Raw genomic sequence first — 24,577 nt, 5'->3', positions numbered from 1 at the left:
ACAGATTTTCTGGTCATATCAGTGACCAAAAGTACAGTCGGCTGCAATAGAAAACAAATGTTGGAAGTGTTTAAGAGCTCCTCTGAGATCAGTGAAGCGCTTTGGTGGTTTATTGCCTTGTAAGAAAGTTTCCTAACTTTTAATAACAAATAAAACCAGGAATAAACCACGAAAGGCCTAGTGTGGCTATTTAACCTTTTATTTCTTGTAATATTCATATTTTTGAACTTATTATGTGCTTCTGGGTGTCTGTTGTTCTACGTCATCTCTCTTGGTGTGTGTTGTAAAGCTGGCGATGAACTGTGTTATATTCTCCGAATAGGCTTGTCTGGGATTACTTTTCCACAAGTTAATGGTGAAAACTGATGTTAGTGTCTTGTGTCCTGCAGGCCTACAGCGATGGCAGTCATCTCTCTGGCCTTTGGGCAGTACATCCTGGAGCCACTGTTCATGTCATGCGAAACCCCCACCATGGCTGTCAAACTGGCCACGGCCATCGGCCTAAGTACGTAAGAAGATTATTTCTTTGTTACAGCATCAGTGTGACAGTATCTCAGGATGAGACCATCTCCTTTAATCTTGGCTTGGAATGTAAATGACTGGAAATAAATGCAAGGAAATATGCAAGCTGAGGTAGAGGAGGATGAGGAGGAACGCAGCATGAAAAGGCAGAAAGATCCAGTGCTATCGTTATCTTACCAAGTCTGTCGTCCAAAAATAAAAAAACAGAGTGGAAAACGGTAACAAGTAGCATTGCAGCAGCCATCGACGATTTTCAGAGCAATCTAAAACCCACTCAAGCTTTTTTTAGTGTATGAGGAGATGTAATCAAGTTAAGGACCATCATAGTACTGGCGGGGAATGTGAATATGTGAATATGTGTACTACAGCCATGCCACGAGGTACTATAGATACTGAAATAATCCGGAAGAATCTCCTATTTTAACAAACACTCATAAATTACTGCTGCTTGATTAGATTTCTTTAAACTTGCGGTCCATGGCCTCAGTTTGGTTGTTTCAGCAGAGTATTTGAGGGCTTCATGACTGGAGGGGCCTGCAAGAAGCACCACCGAGGTTTATTTCAATAATGGATCCTAGTAAACATGGTCACAGGTAGTTGTCCCCCCGCTCGTGACTCCCTATTCTCTGAGAGGTTGTGTGACGTGCTCAGTGAGGCACAATGGTAGATAAAAACATTTAAAAAGATGAAATATCTTCATGTCCAATTTCCCGGTGGGAGCTTTGTTTACAGGCATGCAGGTGATGTCGAGCGTGTTTGAATTTCAGTGTTTCAGTGTTTGCAATGACTGCTGTTTAATAACTGATTCTTGAAGGGTTTTCATCAGAGATTAAGATTGAAGTGCAACTCAGAAATGAACAGCGTCAATATTGTACTTAAAAAAAACTACAGAAAACCTGATATTCACCACCACTGACAGCTCTCTCTCCCCCGCTGTCTCTGCCTCTGTCTCTCTCTCCCTCTCTGTCTTTATCTGTCTCTCTTTCTCTCCCATTTCTTTCTCTGCCTCTCTCTCTCTCTTCTGTCTCGCTCCTGCTCCCTCTTTCTCCCCCTCTGACTCCCTCTCTTTTTCCATCTCTCCATAACTCTCTCCTCTTTCTCTCTCTCTATCTCTCCCACTCTCCATCCCTCCCTCCCTCTTTTTTTCCATGTCTCCGTCACTCAATCCCTCTCTTTCTCTCACTCTCGCCATGTCCCTCCTCTCTCTCTCTCTCTCAACTACCAACTTTCAACTACCTCCCTTTCTGTTTCCATCTTTCCATCCCTCCTTCCCTCTCTTTTTCCATCTCTCCATCACTCTCTTCCTCCCTCTCTCTCTCTACCCCTCTCCCTCCCTCTCTATTTCCATCTCTCCCCCTCTCTCTGTCCCCTTCTCTCACTCTCTCTCTCCCTCTCTTTTTCCAACTCTCCCCCTCTCCCTCTGTCTCTCCCTCCCTCTCTTTTTCCATCTCTCCTCGTCTCCTCTCCTCTCTTTTTCCATCTCTCTATCTCTCCCCTCCCCCCCCACCTCCATCTCTCTCTCCCTCCAGCTAGTGTCATGTATCTGAACAGCATGAGTGTTACGTGGACAGCCAGAATTCAAAATGTCCTCACCCTCAGCAAACTGCTGGCCATCATCATCATCATAGTACCAGGGCTGTACCTGCTCTTTCAAGGTAAGACTCATCATCATAACTATGTCTAACATCCCCTTGTAGTAGCGCTCCAAAGTCTGTAGCCCCCCAAGTCAGGAGGGCATTCATTGCTCCGTCCATGTAATCGTTACTCAAGAACACTTCATGGCTTCACGCAGTGTTCAGCTGCAACAATGATCATGCCTTCCTTTGTTTCACACTGCCACGTGCACTGTAAATATGACCTTGAAGCCTTGGAGTCTGTGAAATACAGCTGCTCACAGCTGAGGTTGCATCAAGTGTTTCACAGTGTGTCAGCTTGTCACGGCTGTGGGTCTGAAAAGTTCAGCAGAGTCCTCTACTTGCACACTTGGCTGCAGTCTCTCTGCAAGGCACACAGTGTAGGCTTTATTGACAATTTGAATTTGTTTTGGAATTGCCAGTCCTTTTTTAAGTCTGACGGCATCCATCCCAACAAACTAGGCACCCACATCTTAAAAACAAATCTGCAATACGTTGTGCAATACCCATGTGACTGACTGATAGCACACCCACCTCTATCACACACAGGCTCTTCCCTCTTCCTCTATGATGCACTCTACCACAACATAATTATATTTCACTCAATAGCCCCCTCTACTGTCCGAAAGACATCTCCTCTGGTATCCCTGTCATTATTGGAAGTAACCCCCCTAACTCCCCTGTCGTCATTACTTTCTTCTGCTGTTGGCCTTCCCATTGATAATCAGACTGTTCCTCATACTGCGGTGCATGAGAGCTCTACCTTATTTGGAACTCCAGATCCAATTCATCAGACTCTAAGCACCAGTCAAGGGTGCACCATGACAAGATATCACTACTAGGGATGGGAATTGATAAGATTTTGCCAATTCCGATTCCACTTTCAATTCTGTTTAATGATTCGATTATTTATCGATTCTCTTATCAATTCTCATTCTCTCGGAAAAAAGGAGAACAAACAGGTAAATTAGCATCAACTTTGTTTTAAATCTTTGAATAAAAAAAATACAAGTGAGTTCAACAGTGAGGTCTTAAGAAGAGGCCCCAAGCCTTGGGCTCCTAGATTGTGTGTGGTGTTTTGAAAATAAATATAAAATAATAATTATAACTAAAGCTGCAAGCAGAAATGAACGGGCCCTCATACTCATGGCCACCAAACGTCTGACGGCCCCACCCCCCGACCAATCGGTGGCGTGTAGGGTGATGACGTCAGATATAGGGCCGGCTCGGCACGCTTAGAAACTCAGCAGCCTTGGTACACAAAAAGTATCTGCTTAGCACGGCTCCACCCGCCTCGGCCTGTAGTGGAAAAGCACAGAAAATAGGAACTATGAAATATCGACCAATCAGAAGAAGGGGTGGAGCCAATTTGCACCAATTATGATTAACGACTCAAAACCATGTCCGATGACACCACCCACGAGTCTTTATGTCAAACCATTCAAACGTTATTGCAGAAAATAGGAACTATCACATATCAACCAATCAGAAGAAGGGGCTAGTTCAGGCCAATGAAGGTCAAGTACTCAATACAGAGTCCGATAACACCACCCACAAGTCTTTATGTCAAACCATTCAAAAGTTATGGCAGAAAGTAGGAACTATCAAATATGGACCGATCAGATGAAGGGGGGGCGCGCTTTTTGGCGTCTGTCGTTGACACGGTAAAGCTGTTGTATGACACATTAACGGCCGAAGAAATGGCATAAATTGTGCCAATATTACACAATTAATTCAAAATGGCTGACTTCCTGTTCGGTTTTGGCCATGGCGCCAAGAGACTTTTCTTTAAGTTGCGACATGATACAGGTGTGTACCGATTTTCGTGCATGTACGTCAAACCGTATTGTGAGGCTTGAGGCATGAAGTTTTCTAGGGGGCGCTGTTGACGGTATTTCTCAATCATCACTCCACCTTCAATTGGTACAAAATGCCGCTGCTGGTCCGATCACTGCCTCAAGAAAACTTGAACATATCACTCCAATTCTGTCGTCCCTTTAATGGCTTCCTGTCCAATATCGCATTGACTTGAAAAATTCTATTGCTGACTTTTAAGCTCCTAAATAACCAAGCCCCTAGTTATTTTAAAGAACTTTTAACCCCCTACCTGCCAGGGCGCTCCCTCAGATCAACAAGTAGTGGGCTTCTGATCATTATAGTTTTCATTACAGCTTTGAATTTGACTTGAATTGTTATGGTGCAACTAAAAACAACACATCCCATATTGATATGCTCCAATGGCAGAACAAGGAACAAAAATAGGTAATTTATCGTTTGTTTGGTACCGCAGTATTCTCTGTTTTTCTTCCGCTCCAAAGGTGCAGGATCCCAGATGATGTGTCATGGCCCATAGTCGCTGTTACTGGTTTAAAACTTGTTATACCCTGGATCCCCCAGTACAGTGGACAAATACCATATAAGAACATAAGCCTGAGATTAGGCCGGGCGTAAATGGTTAAAAATGTGCCGAAGAGCCAGTGTACTTAGTCCCAATAATGTCATGATAAGAGAGCTGAGGCAGACCACTGACTTGAACCACTCAGGGATGAAAATAGTGATGTCATGATGCACTAACTTCCAAATGATCGAGTGGAAATTATAAAAAAAATTTTCATTTATTTTTAACAAAATGTCATCATTTATTTATTCATTATATCAACACGTTTCAATGTGAACAATTACAGTTTTTGTAAGGTGAGGAGTAGCTGTGTTGCCACTGAGCATCTCTGTCCCTATATTTAGCAAGTTTCCAGACCCTTTTGCAACTTTTTTTCAAAAAAGCGACTTGCAACAAATCTAGTAACTCCCTTGAGGTGTCTTTGAAGACCTTGAAGACCGTAACTTGAAGGCTTGCTACATTCTTACTCTTCCCAGCGAGCAGCTCATGCTGCTGTGGGCCCCTCCCCCATACCAAGGCACTCTGAGTCCTCCAGCAGCAGCCGCTCTCTGCTCCAGTCACAGCAGGAGATGTTTAGCTCTCTGCGTCCACACTAAAAAGCACTGACTGGCGTAAACGTACAGCAAACCTGAAGTGGATGCAGCGCTACAGCTCTTCCACTCCAAGTATCTCATAAGCGTCATTGCCCCACCCTTCTTTTCTCTGTTGTGCATGTTTGCAGGCCAGAGCTTCAGAAGCTGCATGCTGACCTGCAGTCCTCCCCTCTAATCATCCCACTGCTTGCTTCTACCTGTTTGTATGGATGTCTTGTAGATGCCTGCTGAGATCTTGATCTGCAGTCCCCCCCCTCTGACCACCTCAGTGTCTGCTGTCTACATCTGCTTAAATAGTCACCAGTGCACCAACTGGTGCATAGTGCACCAATTAGCCATTGTGTCTGTGACTGCGTTTACATGCAGTCAATAACCCTTTTAAAACCCGAATATTGGCAATAACCCGAATTTGCATAGCCATGTAAACACCAATAACCACTTTGATAACCCGAATTTGCTCATATTCCGGTTTTTAAAAACCTGAATATGACCCATGGGTTACTCATTTTAAAACCCGAATATTTGGTCATGTAAACGCCAAATGGAATATCCCGATCAAACAGAACATGAATTTGTTTTCTGCGCATGCTCTGTTCACAAGGAATCCTGGTCTTTTGAGTCCAGGAAGTTCTTATAAACATGGAGAAACACAAGACCACGCTACACTTTTGGATTGAGGAGGAGACTAATCACTTTATAAATTTAATGAAGGATATGAACATTTTGACATTTGTAGACGGTAGAAAGTACCGGGATAGCGATATTTAAAAGAAGGTGAGCGAAAAGTTGCGCGAAGCAGCATTTGTTTTGAATTTGGATACAGGAAGAAGAAGTGGAAATGATGGGAATTGCGTCATCACGTTATCCGCGCGTCGCTGGTTTGATCAAGATATTCCCGAATGATTAATTAACATGTATACAGGGATAACCCTGTTTGCTCACGCATGTAAACGGAATATTCCGAATGTTTCAGTAACCAGAATATTAGCAATAACCCAAATTTTGACTGCATGTAAACGTAGTCTGTGTCTCTACTATCTCTGTTCTTCATTCTCTCTGTCTGTTTTCTCTTTTCCTGCTCTGCCCAGCTGGAAGCAAAGTAAAGTGCACAAAGCACAAAGCTGAGATATTACACAGACATTTCATCGAGACATCAGGGAACTGTGTTAGCATTTGAAAGAAGGGCACAGCATGTCCGCCAGGTTTCAAATTAGACTTATTCCAGCACGTCTCCATATGCTCCGAGACCGTTTCATGGTTTGTCCTTCAGTCGGCTCTGCTGCTTTGCAGATATCCTTGATAATGTCCTTTTCAAATGTAGTTTCCCATACCTGTTCATTTATCATGCATCCAACTTACTGACTCCAGAAAACTGACCTAGCCTCAACCACAACCCAGACCCTGACGTTTGACGGTTCAGAAGATCATCCACTTCATCTGGGAGACTGACTTCATCAGGATTTGGTGGGCTTTTGAGGGTTTTTCATTTAGCTGTGGAAATTCAGGCATTTAGCATTATCCAAGCAAACCAGGGTATGTGGAGAAAAGATGGAGGGTGACTGGGTTGGCAGAGAGAGTCCATGAACAGAGATGTAGCTGCGAGGGCTCATTACAGTCTCCCAACATACAACGTTAGAGCCCAGCACTTATCTGTGTTAAATTCTGCACAACTGCAAGTGTTAATGTGTGATTCAAATTAATTGACTAAAAACTTTCTTTCCTTGTATTTATTTTATTACTGTTTGACTTTCACCTGTTCATTGCTGTTGACTATTTCAATGAGACTGGGTTATTAGTGTAGATAAATTCATTAACTTAAACAGATTAATTACCTACCCATATCCAAGAGTGTATGAATACAAGCATAATAGCCACTTGATCTTAACACAGCTGAATAAAACTCATTTACAGATTGCATCGTATTTATTATTAGCCCCGACTTAAGCATCATTTCAAACAAACAACAAAGAAAGTTACAGTTTCAGCAAAAGACGCTGACACAAAGAGATGAAGCCAGGAACAATCTTCTGCTGCTTCTGCGGTTTTCTCTCAAGGATGCTCACAAACAGTTTCTGGTGTTCAGCATTCAGCTAAGCATTATCTTTTTCTAGGAGAAGTTGTTGTTCATAAATAAGTTTACAGCTAAAGCTGAATTTCCATGTTATTTTGTTTTACTGAAGTGTTATTGTTATTGTTACAATTGGGACCAGACTTGTTCCTGATCTTGAGTAGAGCTGTCTGCACAGATCATTGCAGGGCTGCAACAATCCCTCCTCATTTTGAAAGAATGATGCTGCTTCCCATTCCTCATCAGTGTGCATCCGTGTTTAAGATTATCTGTGTTTGTGTTTGCAGGAGAGACCAAAAACTTTAAGAATGCCTTTGATCTTAGCAATATGGAGTTGTCTGGTATGCCACTGGCTTTTTACTCTGGGATGTATGCATACTCTGGGTGGTATGTATGATCATGCACACATACTCGTACACAAAATTAAGCATAAACACAAATGCAGTCGACTCTTGACCCTCCACTGGAATCCTGGTGTCAAGTGAAGTGGACGGTGACATCATTTAAAAAGCCAAAAACATGAATGAACAGAAAATCCCTGACCCATTTCTCACTGAAGATAAAATATGGGGTGCATGACACAGAAGGTGTGGACTACATGTTTTAGGAACTAGGAGTGTTTAACGACAGTGTGACACCTGTATCCCATGGCTCCTTAAGGGTTAAAGTTTGATTCAGGTGTGACACTTGATTCAGGCATAAATGTTTCCAAATAAGCAATACTGTGGCCAATTTGAAAGCAAGTGTAAAATAAAACAAATTGAAACAACTTTTGAAAACTCATTAAAACTACACAAAAGAAGAGGAATGGGATGTGAACAGTTTGCTGAGGTGGTGGATAGACCACTAAAGGCAACAACTTCTCGTTCTTTAAATGCTTACAAGCATCAGATGGGACTACGCTTACTCTGCTGTCAGTGCTATCACAAATCGTCTCCAACAAAAAGGAAATCTCACTCCAAAAACTCATTTAAACTTCCTTGTGTAGCCTCAAACATACTGCATTGGAACATTGCTCACCCAGAGAGCAGTGAGTGGTTCCAAGTACACAGGGAGCATGATGGGACGCGAGATAATCCAACACTGTTTGACTTGATTAAAAGACAGGAGATGACATTTTAGAATTTGAAATATTAAAATTTTTGACATTTGTGTTTTCCAACACACACACATAAAAAGCCAAAATGAGACAGATGTCAAGAAACGGCTGCTCTATGTACTTGGTTCAACGTTGGACAGAAACAGCACAGGGACCGGGAAAGTCTATGAAAAAATCATCTCTGGGTCATCTCTTATTTAGAGCCACAAGTGAGATCTTCTCTGTTGTTTACTGAATGTATATTTTTATGTTTAAAAAGCAAATTGCATACTCACAAATGCTAAAAGGGTATTTTTACTTTAGTTTAGAAGTTAACTGTTTATTTCACGGGCATTCCAAACAACTGGATCGGAAAAATATATCGGAAATGTGGTTCTATAATGTCATTGATTTTCTCTTCCCCTGCAGAAAGGCTAAGAATTATGGGCTTCATACAAGTTCATGTCAAACAGCCACGATATGCAGATTACTTTTTATACTCCGACTATGCTGCCATTTTGAATAGTATCGATATGTGACGTTTACACTTGATGTTAGAATGTCACCGTTGATCCAGCAGTCATCAGCTATAACTATTAAACAAACGTTACAGTGATTTTGTTATGTACACAATGATGCTGCAGAAAACCCCACCAGGATTAACTGTGAGTACTGACCAAAAAAACAGTACAACTGAGTGTATTTCTGATGCACTTTAAATGTGGGGATCAGGTGCCACATATGACTTTGGCGTGTTCAGACTCACAGAGGAAATGATTAAAATGATGCAACAGTCACAATTCGATTACCATTGTCTGAAAGTAAAAAAATAAAATAACAGATACTTGGACAAATATGACAAATATGAACTAATTATTGAGGCTATATGAAATTAACTGAATCCATGACTCTGTGATGGATCAACTGATCATTTTTATTTGTTAACTTTAATCTAAACAGTTTGTTAAACGTTACAAATTATTGAGAATTAACACATGAGGTGAGAAGTTGGGTAAAGTATAAAAATTGCATATTTTAAAGTTTGAACATAATTAACAAACGCTACCCCCAATTAATATTAAATAGCTAAAAATAACATAAACGGCTGAGGCAGAATATTAATTGGTTCTTGGTAGTCATGTGGGGCATAATTAATGATAGAATTAAGATGTAATTTTTACCCTGTATTTGACAGTTAGTAAGATTGGAGAGAAAGTTGTTAAATATTGATAATTATGAATGTCATTAGCGAAAAGCCCTTCTGTCGCCTGTGAACTGTTGCGTTTGTCTCTTTGCTCTTGCAGGTTCTACCTGAACTTTGTGACAGAGGAGATAGACAACCCTGAGAAGTAAGTTGAATGTCTCGGCTGTTTTGATCAAATATAAAGATAACATAAAGACAGAGAGTAATCAAAGCTATTCTTTAGCAAACAGCCTCAGCTGGGAGCAACAGCATGGGAGAACTGCGATCAAAGATTGGGGAAATGATGGCATCTGTTTTCATTGATCAACAATGTGAAAATATGCCAGGATATATTTTCTGACTCTGGGTGTTTCATCTCATTGTTATCTAAAAGTTGAATATATTAATACAGTCTGCTGAGCATGGTGAATGGAGCTCAGTTCCTCCTACACGTTTCCTTTATCCTGATGAATCCAGGACATGGCACAGCTGTAACCCTGCTCTTCTAATTACCACCATATGAAACATGAACGATCCAAGTAACTTTAATAGCAGCACAGTGAAAAAAGAAGGTGGTCAATGAACTGTTTTTTGTGATTAAAGATGCAGTGAGTTAAGTCGAGCTGTGTGTGACGACTCAGCTGTTTTTGGAAGAGGAGCCATTACATTACCTGCTTAACTCTTAATATCAGTCACTTTAATGCCTCGTGAGCAGGAAACAGCTGTGATAGAAGGTTTCTGTGGGTCACTCTGTGCTTCTTTGAATTTTTGGGAAGTGTTTGGAATGGAAGATGTAATATGTACCCACATAGTGTGTTTCCACTAGTGGGGGTTCCAGGTATTTGGTGTGCGTCTCCATTACCAGGACTAGCCCTGAAAAAGAGGCCTTCAGGAACCTTTGTGGGACAAAAAATGTACCTGTAGTCAGATAACCTGGTTGGGGGCCATAGCTGATTGGGTGGTGAACTTGTTGGAAGATACGTTATGCCCATAGGTCATGTGACACCACTCTTTTGAACCACTTGGACCAGAAGCATGTTGCTTTAAGTGCATCTTCAGGTTTAATCATTTAAATCTACTGCTGCTACTACTGTCATTTAGCAGACGCTTTTATCCAAAGCGACTTACATCTGAGTGACACACACCATGGAGCAATTAGGGTTAAGGCCTTGCTCAGGGGCCCAAGGTGGTTCATCTTGGTTGCCATCTTCAGGGCTTTAACCTGGGTCCTCCAGACCCAAGCCCACCTCTGTAGCCACTAGACTACCACCCCCCATGATGGAATCTCAGTCACTCCCCCTGCACGTGTGCTAAAAAACAAACAGAAACGCAGGAAACGCCCCCGTTCTTGCCACGTTTACTTGTTTCTTCTTCTCTGTCTTCTTATGGCGCATTCTTCTTTCTTGTTCCTTTCTGTGCTGATGGCTTTTGCAAAAGGACAAGCACAAAAGGGGAAATACTGGTATCACTGCATGATCAGAATCAGAATCAGAATCAGAATCATGTTTATTTGACCAGGTCAGGTCAGACAAGACATGGCATTTGACTCGGTTATTTTACCTCACTCTACAGCAGGGGTATTCAACTAGATTCGGCCGGGGGCCACATCTGCAAAAGGACTGTATGGAGAGGGCCGCACAATTTGAAAATGTGGGGGTTTTCAAAATGTATTTTGCACTCAAAGACGAAGACTTATGTAAATATAATACATTTGTATTATACATTTGAATATATCTAGTTTACATATGAATTATGTATTATTTGTCTCCAGATTTAGTAATTGTGAATGTTAAATATAATATTCAGATAAAGAAATATTATTTTGAATGCAAGTTCATTTTGAAACCATGCATTTTACAAACTTAATGAAGTTGATATTGACCTACTTTTAATAATGACAAAGCACCACTTTCCACCAAGATTTCCTTACTTGAATATTATATTAAGCATTGAGCACAACCATTTTAGTCCATAGTAGCCAGTTATAAAAATATTATAAAAAAAAAAAAAAAAAAAAAAAAAAAAAATTTCAACAAACACCCCCTTTTTTTAAATATGACCAGGGACCAAATAAAAGCTCCTGGCGGGCCGCATGTGGCCCGCGGGCCGCCAATTGAATATCCCTGCTCTACAGTAAATAGGCAATAGACAAATGACAGCCCAATGTTAAGCAGTTGCTCTCTGCTGAAGGTGACCCGTGGGGGGCAGCAGAGAACAGGAAAAATAAACAAAAAGCTAAAAAGTAGCAGAGAGCGAAACACCGTGGCGACCATGCGTGGTGCCATACCAGTAATTAGGCATGATAATCACGCTGTACGGTATCTGTTCTTGTGTGGCACTTCAGTGTAATGGAAACATGCCAGCTGAAGGGGTGGAGCACGCGGTCAGCCCTTTCTGAGGCTCTTGTCTGGCTGCTCTACGCCTAACCCCCACAAGTGGAAACACACCTATGTTGTTTTTAACCTTTAACATAAAATGAATAGGCTGATTACGACACATCTGTCAGACCAGATAAAGTTTCAAAGCAATTTGACATCTTTATGGTCAAAGATCAACTTCATGATTGTTCAATACCACAATAAGAAGAGATGGATGGAAACTCAACATTACCAGTAAAAGTTGGTAGCTTTTATTTGAACATTTAAACGATATCCTCTTGTAACGTGTTTGCTATTTCATAGAAATACACCTAAACACAAAAGTCTGAGACAACAGAGAGCTGGGGGTTAATGAGCAATAAAGACGTGTCACAGTGCCGTGCTTCTATAATGAATTCTTATGCTCCCAGGACTGTGCCATTAGCCATCTGTATCTCCATGGCGATCGTGACGTCTTGCTATGTGCTGATCAACATTGCGTACTACACTGTGATGTCAGCTGAGGAGCTCCTGGCCTCAGAGGCCGTGGCTGTGGTAAGACGATTGTCAATGCATAGTGAATACTGTACTGTCACGCCTCCTTTTGATAAATTGGAGGGTCACAAACACCATCTTGTGACTCTGATGAAGGCGGAAGTAATCGCTGAAACATGTCAGGTATTTAAAAACTGAAATATTCTTCTCTGACGAAAAGAATCAGCAAATTAAAGCTTAACTGCTACTATGCCAGATTTGACCAGTACAACAGAGACATCCCCTGGGTGTCTCTGGATGTCTCTGTTGAACCCCGGCAAGGCTGTGTCACCAAGGCTACGTTCACACTGCAGTTCCCAAGTGACCCAAATCCGATTTTTTGCTCATATGTGACTCAGATCTGATTTGTTTATGACAGTGTGAACAGCACAAGTCACATGGAATCTGATCTTTTCAAATCAGATTCAGATCGCTTCCATATTTGGTTCTGAATCGGATACAGGTCTGATGTTTTGCAATGCGACCTCAGTGTGAACAGCCAGGTCGGAATTAATGCGACTTTGACGTCACACGCAGAGCCCCGAGCCGCGGGGAGAGACACGGGAGACGGCGGGGGTCCCTCCGGGCCGCCTCCGCCTCTCCCCCTCTCCTCCTCCCCTCCCCACCGCTCACCTCTTTTTCACCTACAACCTCAGATCAGACGAGACAACCCGCTGAATTTAAGCATATTACTAAATAAAGAAGCTGAGGATTCAAATCAGCGAAGCGGTCGTGGTCGCATAACCTGCCCGTTTTACAACGAGCTGGACCGTGTAGGTGATAAACCCAGCTGAACGCCGGAGAGCAGAGCTGACACTCCGGGGAGCGGAGCTAGAGCCCTGCTATAGCGGGACTGTTTTCTTCATCCCGCTCCCGCTGCATTTCTGACCATTACCGCCAGGGCCGTTCCTGACCCATTTGGCGCCCTAGGCAAAATATTTGCTGGCGCCCCCCCACCCCGTTCCCGTCCTGTCCCGTCCCGTCCACTACCACCACACACACACACACACACACACACACACACACACACACACACACACACACGGAATAGCAATTTCTTTAGGATGTATTAAATAATTAAATATATAATATGTAATAAATAAGTAATACAGCAACTCAGTGCAGCAATTAAATAAAGAAACAAGTGCAAACACAAACAAAATTTCAAATAGTAAAATAGGTCAAGTAAAAGGTATTGCACACAAATAACAACTACTACCAATAATAAGTATATACAAAATACCCTGTAAAAACCTCAATTTAGCCCACAACATCTTACAATAACAATTTTAACAACAATAACAACAGCATTATAGCCATTGACCGGCTAACGTTTTAGCATCGCTCCCGTTTTCCCAACAATTATCTAGATTTTCAGCAGACAATCAGAAGTAAGTTTAACAATAAAATGTGAGGATTACTTAAATGCACATGATTGTCAAGGTCAGGGGCGGAGCAGGGGTCCCAGCCTAGGGGGGGCAAAGCATTCTAGATGGGCCCTTGTGGCCTAAACATCACCGTTAAAACATAATCACTAAAAAACTGCCACAGATCAGCGTCTCTGACACACAACCACAGCAGCAGGCGACACGGTCAGAACCTTCACATGAGGTTCTATTTCGTCCCTACTGACCGCCAGGCGGTGCTGTAAGCACTGGATATCTTCCCTCGCGCATGCGCATGTCGAGTACAATACCAACAATGTCACGTCACCCGTGACCCCTGCATGACCCCCGGAAGGGTATATCTTCCGGCGTCAGCATGGGATCGGCTCCTTATTTCTTCTCGCATCGCGCGTCTGAAGTACAGGACGGAAATAGGAGCTTTGTGAAAGCTTCTCCCTTTCCTCCCTAAAACCGCCGGCCCCCGTGCAGCTTCGTGCCGTAAGGTAGGAGTAACGATCTCTGTCGTCCTCCGAGAGGCTGTGGCCGCGCGGTATTTATTGGTATTTATTGGTGTTCGTTGCGGCGGCGGCGGCGTCTCCCCGCCCCGCCCCCCTGGCCCAGCTGACAGAAGGTAAGCTGTTGGCTGCGCCCGACACCTGAACATTCTGTGCAGTTATTTTTTCTGCTGAAAAAAAGAAAAAAAAAAAGAAGACAGAAAGGGATTATTTTTTTCTTTGGAAAAAACAATACAAACACCTTTTTTGGTCTTTCTTACAGCCGTGGTGAAGGCCACGCCCCTCTCCCACCGGCTCATTTGTGGTGACGGCAGCGTTTCGCTCCCTCTCCCACTTTATTAATGTGACATTATTTTTTCCTTGCAGATTATTTTTTTCTTTTGGCAAAAAAAAAAGGAAAAAAAGAAGACAGAAAAGGATTATTTTTTTCTTTTGAAAAAACAATACAAACACCTTTTTTGGTCTTTCTTACAGCCGTGGTGAAGGCCACGCCCCTCTTCCACCGGCTCATTTGTGGTGACGGCAGCGTTTCGCTCCCTCTCCCACTTATTAATGTGACAACATTATTTTTTCCTTGCAGATTATTTTTTTCTTTTGAAAAAAAAGGAAAAAAAAGGAAAGAAACGAGAGAGGATTGTTCTCTTCTTTTTGAGTAAAGACGCCTATTTTTGCCTTTTCTCATAGCCGTGGTGACGGCAGCGTGGCCCTCCCCTCTCCCGCCTGCATATTGGCGGTGACGGCAGCGTGCTCGCTGTGGTGACGGCAGCGTTTCCGCTCCCCTCTCCCACTGACACACCTGTGTTGACTGTAGCGTGGCCCTCCCCTCTCCCGCCTGTATATTGGCGGTGACGGCAGCGTGCTCGCTGTGGTGACAGCAGCGTTTCCGCTCCCCTCTCCCACTGACACCTACGTGGTGATGGCAGCTCGTCCGCTCCCTCTCCCACCGGCACATCCGTGGTGACGGCAGCGTGACCGCTCCCCTCTCCCACCGACACATTCGTGTGGACGGCAGCGTGACCGCTCCCACCGACACATTCGTGTGGACGGCAGCGTGTCCGCTCGTCTCTCCTACCAGCACATTCGTGGTGACGGCAGCGTGTCCGCTCCCTCTCCCACTGACACATCCGTGCTGACGGTAGCGTGGCCGCTCCCCTCTCCCACCGGCATATTGGTGGTGACGGCAGCGTGCTCGCTGTGGTGACGGCAGCGTTTCCGCTCCCCTCTCCCACCGACACCTACGTGGTGACTGCAGCGCGTCCGCTCCCCTCTCCCACCGGCACATCCGTGGTGACGGCAGCGTGACCGCTCCCACCGACACATTCGTGTGAACGGCAGCGTGTCCGCTCCTCTCTCCTGCCAGCACATCCGTGGCGACGGCAGCGTGTCCGCTCCCTCTCCCACCGGTCGCTGTGATGGAGCGTTCATGCCCAGGGTGCATGGCCGCCCTTGACCCTGCGGATGACCAGGACCTCTGCGTGTCGTGCCTCGGCCCTGAGCAGCGGGGCCGTTGGCCAGCCTCCCCTCATCTCAGCCGGGGTCTTCTCTGAAGCGATCGGCAAAGAGAGTGATGGGGGCCCCCAAACGACGGCGGATGACGAGCCAGCTCTCCTCGAAGGTAGATCGCTTGGCTGCCGACATGGAGCAGATGACGGCGCCCCTCCTCAATCTGCAACCTGGTACTGGCCAGGTGGAACCTGCCATGCCAGAGTTTGCTCTGGGGTCGCCACCGCCGCTGCCGGAGGACGCCATCTCCATTGCAGCCTCGGCGAGCCACTTCAACGTGTCATCAGGGGACCCGGCCTCACAGCGCTCGGGGTTCTCCTCGCACTCATCTGCCCAGAGCTCTCGGGAGGGGACGGTTTGTTCCTCCGTGCAGAGCATTATCCGCACTGCCCTGGCACACTTGCAGCCGAATGCACCGCGTGCGGAGGTGGCCTCTAGCGCCTTCCACAGGCGCAATCCTTCTCCGGTGGAATTCACATTCCGTCTTTGTCGGAGTTTTTTGAGGGAGCTGCACTCATGCTGGAGAGATGTCACAGCCGGCTGATGACCGTGCTCTGACGGCGATGGAGGACGCTGCTGTGGCTGGTCTCCACCACATGCCCCCCCCATCGAGCCCTCCATTGCAGCACTGATAGTGGCTCCTGATGAGGCTCTGAAGCCAGATCCCAAGTGCCCCTCTACCCAGAGTAGGGTTACTGATGGGCACATTTGTAAGGCTTATGAAACAGCGGCACGCATCGGCCGGCTGGGGAACACCCTTTTTTCATCTGCTACTGGCTCTCTCCACCTCCCTGCAGGATGCACAGGTGGATGATTCCACACAGGACATGTGTGACATATCCCTACAGGCTTTTTGCCTCCCAAACGAGGGAACTGGGGCGGCTGATGTCCACCCTGGTGCACACGCGCCGTCATGTCTGACTGGCGCAGTCACCCCTGACGGAGACTGCTCGTAGGGTTCTTCGTCAGGCACCGGCAGAACCGGGGGAGCTGTTTGGGGCAACTGCCCTGGAAGCTCTGAACCGCACCGCCCTGGCTGATGAGACCAGGCAGCGGCTGGTGTACCTTCACAGGGGTGCGGCCGCCTCCTGTACACCGGGAGGCCCTTCACCGGCCCCCGGGCCTCACCCCCGGCCGCCTGCCCACGGCGGCCGGCGCGGCTTTCAGCGGTCTGTGAGTCAGCCTGCTGGTGACTTTCGCCCCCCTGTGCGCGGACCGTCCCACCAGCGTCGGGGCGTTGATCCCGACCGTTGCCCCCCCGGGACGTCCGGAGCCCGGGGGAGACGGAGCTAAGGCCACGGAGCCGGTCGTCAGCTACTTTTCCGGCAGCAGCTCGGTTACTTGGCTGCCTGCTCATTGGGGCCCGGGTGGTTTCCACCCTAGCCCGGGGGTACGTATTGCAGTTCCGACACCGGCCTCCTATCTCCGGCCGGGTTGAGATGACCATCGTCAGAGACCCGGCAAACATTCCGGCTCGGGCTCAGGTGTTGCCCGCCCTACTGGCCAAGAGCGCCATCATGCCGGTGGACCCCCCGCCGCGGCCTGGGGGTTCTACTTGAGCTACTTTCTCGTCAGCAAGAGAGACGACGGACGTCGTCCCATCTTGGACTTGAGGGACCTCGACGAATACATGAAGGTCTTGCCCTTCCGGAGGCTTGACCACAGCAGATGCTCTGCGTTGGTCAGGAGGAAGTGGTTTGCAACTGTGGACCTACAGGGCGCTTGTTTCACGTGCCGGTCGCGGCACGTCACCGGTGGTTCCGGGGGCTCGCCTACCGGGGCCACCGTTGTCGGTTCAGGGTGCTCCTGTGCGGGCTCTCCCTGTCACCGAGGACTTTTTTCACCAGGTGCGTGATGGCAACCCTTGCCCCTCTTATACCTTTGGGCCTGCTGTCGCTACGCCCCCTGCAATGTGGCTGGACAGCCTCGCCTGGATGCCAAGAGGCACGGGCGCAGGCTGGTCAGGGTTTCGCGGGTGTGTGTCTATACCCTTGCACCCTGAAGAGGCGGGACATTCCGGCTGAGGGGTGTGCCCTTAGGCGCTTTCCCCTCCCTGCCGGGAGGCTGTCATCAGTAGTCCTCCCGGGTCCGCACGCGCTACATCAACGTGCTGGAGCTCTGGGCTCTGCACTTCACACTAACATTTTTTGCAACTCCTGTGGGGGAGGCACGTGCCGGGTCGGTCGGACAGTGTGTCCACTGTTCCTTGATCGGCCACCAGAGGGGGCCCCGACTCTGCACAGCTGCTGCAGGTGTCCCGGGGCCTCCTAGCGTGGACAGCTCCTCGCCTGCCCGGCCTTCGGGCGATGTTCCTGCCTGGAGACAGGAACCGGGTGACGGACTTCCTCTCCCGGCGCAAGCCGCCTTTGCAGAGGGTCCTCCAGAGGGCTCACGGGCTCCTCTTGGTGGCCCCCTTCCGACCGGGGAAACATAGTTTCCACTGCTGCGGAGGCTCTGCTGCGACACAACATGACGCCCCCCAGAGGGACCGTCTTTTCCAGCCGGGGATTCAGGTTTTGCACCCCGACCCCGTCGTTTTTGGCTCTGAGTCTGGCCGCTGCGGCGCCCGACCCATTGTTGTCAAGCTGTCCTGAACCTGTCAGGGCTGGCATCTCGAATGCCCATGTGCCTCCCACCCGCCTCTGGTATGAGTGCGAGTGGGGGAGATTCTCTGCCTGGTGCAGAGGACCCTGTTCTTTGCCCCGTGGCCACGATCCTGGGGTTCCTTTCGGTCCCTCCTGGATGGTGGCCGTGCTCAGTCCACTTTAAGGGTGTATGTGGCGGTCATTTCATCGCAACATGCCCTGGTTGAGAATGCCACCGTGGGGTGCCACCGGCTGGTTTCTCTTTCTCAGGGGGGCTCTGAGGCTGCCCCCCCCCGAGGAGCCCAAAGGCCCCAGTTTTCGATTCCATTCGATTTTATTTATATAGCGTCTAATACAACAGATGTTGTCTCTAGACGCTTTCCAGAGAACCAGAACATAAACATGAATATAAACCCCCGAGCAGTGTGGGACCTGCCCATGGTGCTAGGTGCCCTCTCTTCTCCACCCTTTTGGGCCCTTGGCCCGGGTGGGCCTGAAGTGGCTCTCTACGGGGATAGCTTTTCTCCTCGCCATGACATCGGCGAGTCGATGAGTTACATGCCCTGTCAGTCAGCTCAGGGGCTACGTTGTGGCCGAACGTGGCGTTCCTGCCCTAGGTCCTGCAGAGAGTGGGCCAAGCCCTTTGTGCCCCGTACGGGCCCTTGCTGCTGATGCTACCGCGCCTGTGCGACGGTCGGAGCAGCTTGTTCTCTGCCATGGTGGCCCCAACAGGGGGCGTGCTGTTTCTGGACAGCGCCGTCCCACTGGGTGGTGGACACCGTCGAGCGCACCCACAGGGCCAGTGGCCGCCCCTTACCAGTGGGGGTGAGGTGCCACTCGACCAGAAGCGTCGCAGCTTCTTGGCTGCCCTGCAGGGGGTGCCTCTGGAGGACATCTGCACCGCGACTTCATGGACGTCGCCAGACACGTTCTCCAGGTTTTACCGGATCAATGTCGCCACTCCCAACCATTGGGCGCGGTTCTACTCCCGGGTCCTTCTGCCCCTGGTCAGTGAGGTATGTGACCGGGATCCTACGTGACATTGTTGGTATTGGTCATCCAGTGCTTACAGCACCGCCTGGCGGTCAGTAGGGACGAAATAGAACGAAAGTTACGCCTGTAACTACGGTTCTATGAGTCCCGGATGACCGCCAGGCCTGCCGGTCACTCCGAATCCTCGTGCTCTCGCGAGAAGATTCTAGGAGCCGATCCCATGCTGACGCCGGAAGATATACCCTTCCGGGGGTCATGCAGGGGTCACGGGTGACGTGACATTGTTGGTATTGTACTCGACATGCGCATGCGCGAGGGAAGATATCCAGTGCTTACAGCACCGCCTGGCGGTCATCCGGGACTCATAGAACCGTAGTTACAGGCGTAACTTTCGTTTCAGCACCAGGGATTTACCAGTCATTATGTCAAACCTAATTATAAGCCTAATGCAGACTTTAAGATATAAGTATCAAACTGGAGATAAAAATCTAATGACATCCAGTGATGTCTATGGAAGCTCATTTCCTCCAGTAAAAGAAAAAAATAAGATGAAATCTTAGCCTTAAAAATAAAAATATAATTTTGTCATCATTTTTACATAAAAAGTCATAATTTCAATCTCATAATTATGGCTTTCAATCTCATAATTATGGCTTTCTATCTCATAATTTCGACTTTCTATCTCATAATTTCGGCTTTCTATCTCATAATTTCGGCTTTCTATCTCATAATTTCGGCTTTCTATCTCATAATTTCAACTTTTTATCTCATAATTATGACTTTCTATCTCATAATTTCGACTTTCTATCTCATAATTATGACTTTCTATCTCATAATTTCGACTTTATATCTCATAATTATGACTTTATATCTCATAATTATGACTTTCTATCTCATAATTTTTACTTTCTATCTCATAATTATGACTTATCGTGGGGATATTTTTACTTTTAAGGCTAAGTTTTCATCTTAGCCATAGATGTCGGATTGGCTGAGTAGATCAATTCAGACACGTGTGTTCAACCTACACAACAGTTTACAATGTGCAATGACATGTATTTAACACAATCAGACACGGCGGTCAAACAGCAACAAACAATATAGGAAAGGCCTGATATTCAGCGTCATGACAATGTTATCAGAAATAATTAATAATATGACAGCTTACCAATGATGGTTTCATCCAGGGTTGGGCAGAAAACCCCAACAAAACATATTTCCATCCACATCATCAAAACATATTTCCTGCTTTAAGGCTCCTTCTGATGCGACAACTGGCTAAAGGCTGATTTATGCTTCTGCGTTACAACGACGCAGAGCTACGGCGTAGTGGGTGGGGGAGGGAGCGCCGCACGCGAGTGAGTTGAGGTGAGGGACCGCAGCAAAATTAATTGTGGCTGCCAGAGAGGCAGAAGCAGGGCCGTGCCGCCCATAGGGCAGGTTAGGCAAATGCTAGGGGCGCCAGCATGCCAGGGGGCGCCATGCAACCAGCTGTTTTTTTTTTTTTTTTTTTTTTTTTGAAATTTTTTTTTTTGAAATTAGAAATGAATACACTAAAAAACAACAACAGTACATATATAGCCAAAAGTCTTTAAATAATAAGGGAATCGTTTTTCTAATTTTAATTTCTGCCTGGCTGCATCCTTCTGCCTCTCTGGCAGCCACAATTAATTTTGCTGCGGTCCCTCACCTCAACTCACTCGCGTGCGGCGCTCCCTCCCCCACCCACTATGCCGTAGCTCAGCGTCGTTGTAACGCAGAAGCATAAATCAGCCTTTAGCCAGTTGTCGCATCAGAAGGAGCCTTAAAGCAGGAAATATGTTTTGATGATGTGGATGGAAATATGTTTTGTTGGGGTTTTCTGCCCAACCCTGGATGAAACCATCATTGGTAAGCTGTCATATTATTAATTATTTCTGATAACATTGTCATGACGCTGAATATCAGGCCTTTCCTATATTGTTTGTTGCTGTTTGACCGCCGTGTCTGATTGTGTTAAATACATGTCATTGCACATTGTAAACTGTTGTGTAGGTTGAACACACGTGTCTGAATTGATCTACTCAGCCAATCCGACATCTATGGCTAAGATGAAAACTTAGCCTTAAAAGTAAAAATATCCCCACGATAAGTCATAATTATGAGATAGAAAGTAAAAATTATGAGATAGAAAGTCATAATTATGAGATATAAAGTCATAATTATGAGATATAAAGTCGAAATTATGAGATAGAAAGTCATAATTATGAGATAGAAAGTCGAAATTATGAGATAGAAAGTCATAATTATGAGATAGAAAGTCGAAATTATGAGATAGAAAGTCATAATTATGAGATAGAAAGCCGAAATTATGAGATAGAAAGCCGAAATTATGAGATAGAAAGTCATAATTATGAGATAAAAAGTTGAAATTATGAGATAGAAAGTCATAATTATGAGATAAAAAGTTGAAATTATGAGATAGAAAGCCGAAATTATGAGATAGAAAGCCGAAATTATGAGATAGAAAGCCGAAATTATGAGATAGAAAGTCGAAATTATGAGATTGAAATTATGACTTTTTATGTAAAAATGATGACAAAATTATATTTTTATTTTTAAGGCTAAGATTTCATCTTATTTTTTTCTTTTACTGGAGGAAATGAGCTTCCATAGACATCACTGGATGTCATTAGATTTTTATCTCCAGTTTGATACTTATATCTTAAAGTCTGCATTAGGCTTATAGTTAGGTTTGACATAATGACTGGTAAATCCATGGTGCTGAAACCTCATGTGATGGTTCTGACCGTGTTGCTGCTGCTGTGGTTGTGTGTCAGAGACGCTGATCTGTGGCATTTTTTTAGTGATTATGTTTTAACGGGGATGTTTAGGCCTCAAGGGCCCATCTAGAATGCTTCACCCCCCCTAGGCTGGGACCTCTGCTCCGCCCCTGACCTTGACAATCATGTGCATTTAAGTAATCCTCACATTTTATTGTTAAACTTACTTCTGATTGTCTGCTGAAAATCTAGATAATTGTTGGGAAAACGGGAGCGATGCTAAAACGTTAGCCGGTCAATGGCTATAATGCTGTTGTTATTGTTGTTAAAATTGTTATTGTAAGATGTTGTGGGCTAAATTGAGGTTTTTACAGGGTATTTTGTATATACTTATTATTGGTAGTAGTTGTTATTTGTGTGCAATACCTTTTACTTGACCTATTTTACTATTTGAAATTTTGTTTGTGTTTGCACTTGTTTCTTTATTTAATTGCTGCACTGAGTTGCTGTATTACTTATTTATTACATATTATATATTTAATTATTTAATACATCCTAAAGAAATTGCTATTCCGTGTGTGTGTGTGTGTGTGTGTGTGTGTGTGTGTGTGTGTGTGTGTGTGTGTGTGTGTGTGTGTGTGTGTGTGTGTGTGTGTGTGTGTGTGTGTGTGTGTGTGGTGGTAGTGGACGGGACGGGACAGGACGGGAACGGGGTGGGGGGGCGCCAGCAAATATTTTGCCTAGGGCGCCAAATGGGTCAGGAACGGCCCTGGGCAGAAGGATGCAGCCAGGCCGAAATTAAAATTAGAAAAACGATTCCCTTATTATTTAAAGACTTTTGGCTATATATGTACTGTTGTTGTTTTTTAGTGTATTCATTTCTAATTTCAAAAAAAAAAATTTCAAAAAAAAAAAACAGCTGGTTGCATGGCGCCCCCTGGCATGCTGGCGCCCCTAGCATTTGCCTAACCTGCCCTATGGGCGGCACGGCCCTGATTACCGCCCGCACCCGCAACGTGTGTTCCACTCCCGCCCGCGCCCGCAGTGTTTACATCCGCTCCCGCAAGACTCTGAGAATTCATGCCCGCACAATGATAGAGATGCAAGAGAAACGTCCTTGACAAATCTATCTGATTTAATGTTAACATGATAATTGTGGAGCTTGGTGGATAATTGGCAGTTCATAGGCACCTGTTGGATGCAAATCCATCAGTCATCATCACACGTCTCTGCGCATGCGGGTCAGTTCAGGCCGCGATGCGTTCACACTCGAGTCGGATATAGGACACATTTTAAAAGATAATGTGAAGAGCCACACAAAAAAATCGGATATGGGAAAAAATCGGAATTGAGCATTAAGGCCTGCAGTGTGAACGTAGCCCAAGAGTTCTGGAGGTCTGTGAGGATCAGAAGTGTACACAGACTTCTACAACATCTCCCTCTCTCAGGAACCTGTACCTTGTACCTTTAAGACCTCTGTGATAGTACCAGTCCCCAAGAAAACAAACACAACAATTAATGATCTCAGACCAGGGGCCCTCACATCTGCTGCTGCCTCCGCCTTAAACTCTTCTCACTGTACACATTGACTGTGCCTGCCCCCATGACAACAACACCATCATCAAGTACGCAGACGACACACAAATCCTTTGCCTCATCAGAGGAGGGGATGAGTCTGCATACATACATTCATGCATTAGTTAATAATTAATTAAAGCATCTCCTTCTCCCTGCGTACCAACTGTTATTTATAACAGAATAATGCGTGCAGCTCACACTTTGTACATTCACAGCATTTTACATACAACAGAAAGTCAAATCCACTGAACGTGCACGCCAGTGAGTTTCGTCTCATCATTATTTTTTTTCATAGTATATTTTTACATTCTCTTCTCAGGCCAGTTCTATGGGGGTTTTTCCATATACCGTACATGAAGAGTCCAGCTTGAGACAAACATTGTATTCCTGCCGCCACTGCTGTGGTTCATGTGCAGTAGAGTGAATAGAGCGGATCAGAATCGTTTTTAAAGTCATATGTAATTGTTTCAGGGTTTCAGCCGGTGAGACTTCAGTGCAGAATGTAACAGAAGAGCCCCGATATCATCAACAAGATGTTACACTGATATTTTCAGTGGCTGTCAGTCTGATGGAAAGCAAGGCCGGCGCATGTCAGAACAAAAGGTTTTATTGTACTTTTTTTAACCTCAGGACCCTCACAAATCCCCTAAAAAAAAAGTGTTAATTCCTATTCGAGTAGAATCACATGCTTTTTTCTTCTTGTCAGCAACACCTAGTATAACAAGTGAAAAAGGACTCTCAATATGAAATGTGAAATTACTGTATGTATTTCCATGTAGGCCTAATTACTACACATATCACATTCATATTTTGAAATAGTACATTTTAATCAAAACTACAACAAGCAGTGACAGAAAAGAGTAAACAATAAGTCAACAGGAAATGTGAA

General features: G+C 45.6%; 1 protein-coding gene across 2 annotated transcripts in view; it reads left to right on the top strand.

The window, feature by feature from the left end:
• slc7a11 (solute carrier family 7 member 11) overlaps positions 1–24,577 on the top strand; it is a 59,931-nt gene that overhangs the window by 16,068 nt on the left and 19,286 nt on the right. Inside the window, exons 3-7 of one of the 2 annotated variants that reach the window (XM_061725908.1) lie at positions 390–505; positions 2,052–2,177; positions 7,503–7,602; positions 9,598–9,642; positions 12,265–12,388. In XM_061725908.1, coding sequence (XP_061581892.1) covers positions 390–505; positions 2,052–2,177; positions 7,503–7,602; positions 9,598–9,642; positions 12,265–12,388 — 511 coding nt within the window. The remainder of the gene's footprint in view (positions 1–389; positions 506–2,051; positions 2,178–7,502; positions 7,603–9,597; positions 9,643–12,264; positions 12,389–24,577) is intronic. The other variant, XM_061725909.1, reaches the window with a different exon arrangement.

The sequence above is a fragment of the Cololabis saira genome, chromosome 7 (assembly GCF_033807715.1).
Source record: "Cololabis saira isolate AMF1-May2022 chromosome 7, fColSai1.1, whole genome shotgun sequence".
Lineage (NCBI taxonomy): Eukaryota > Metazoa > Chordata > Actinopteri > Beloniformes > Belonidae > Cololabis > Cololabis saira.
This window is presented reverse-complemented; position numbering and strand designations above follow the sequence as displayed.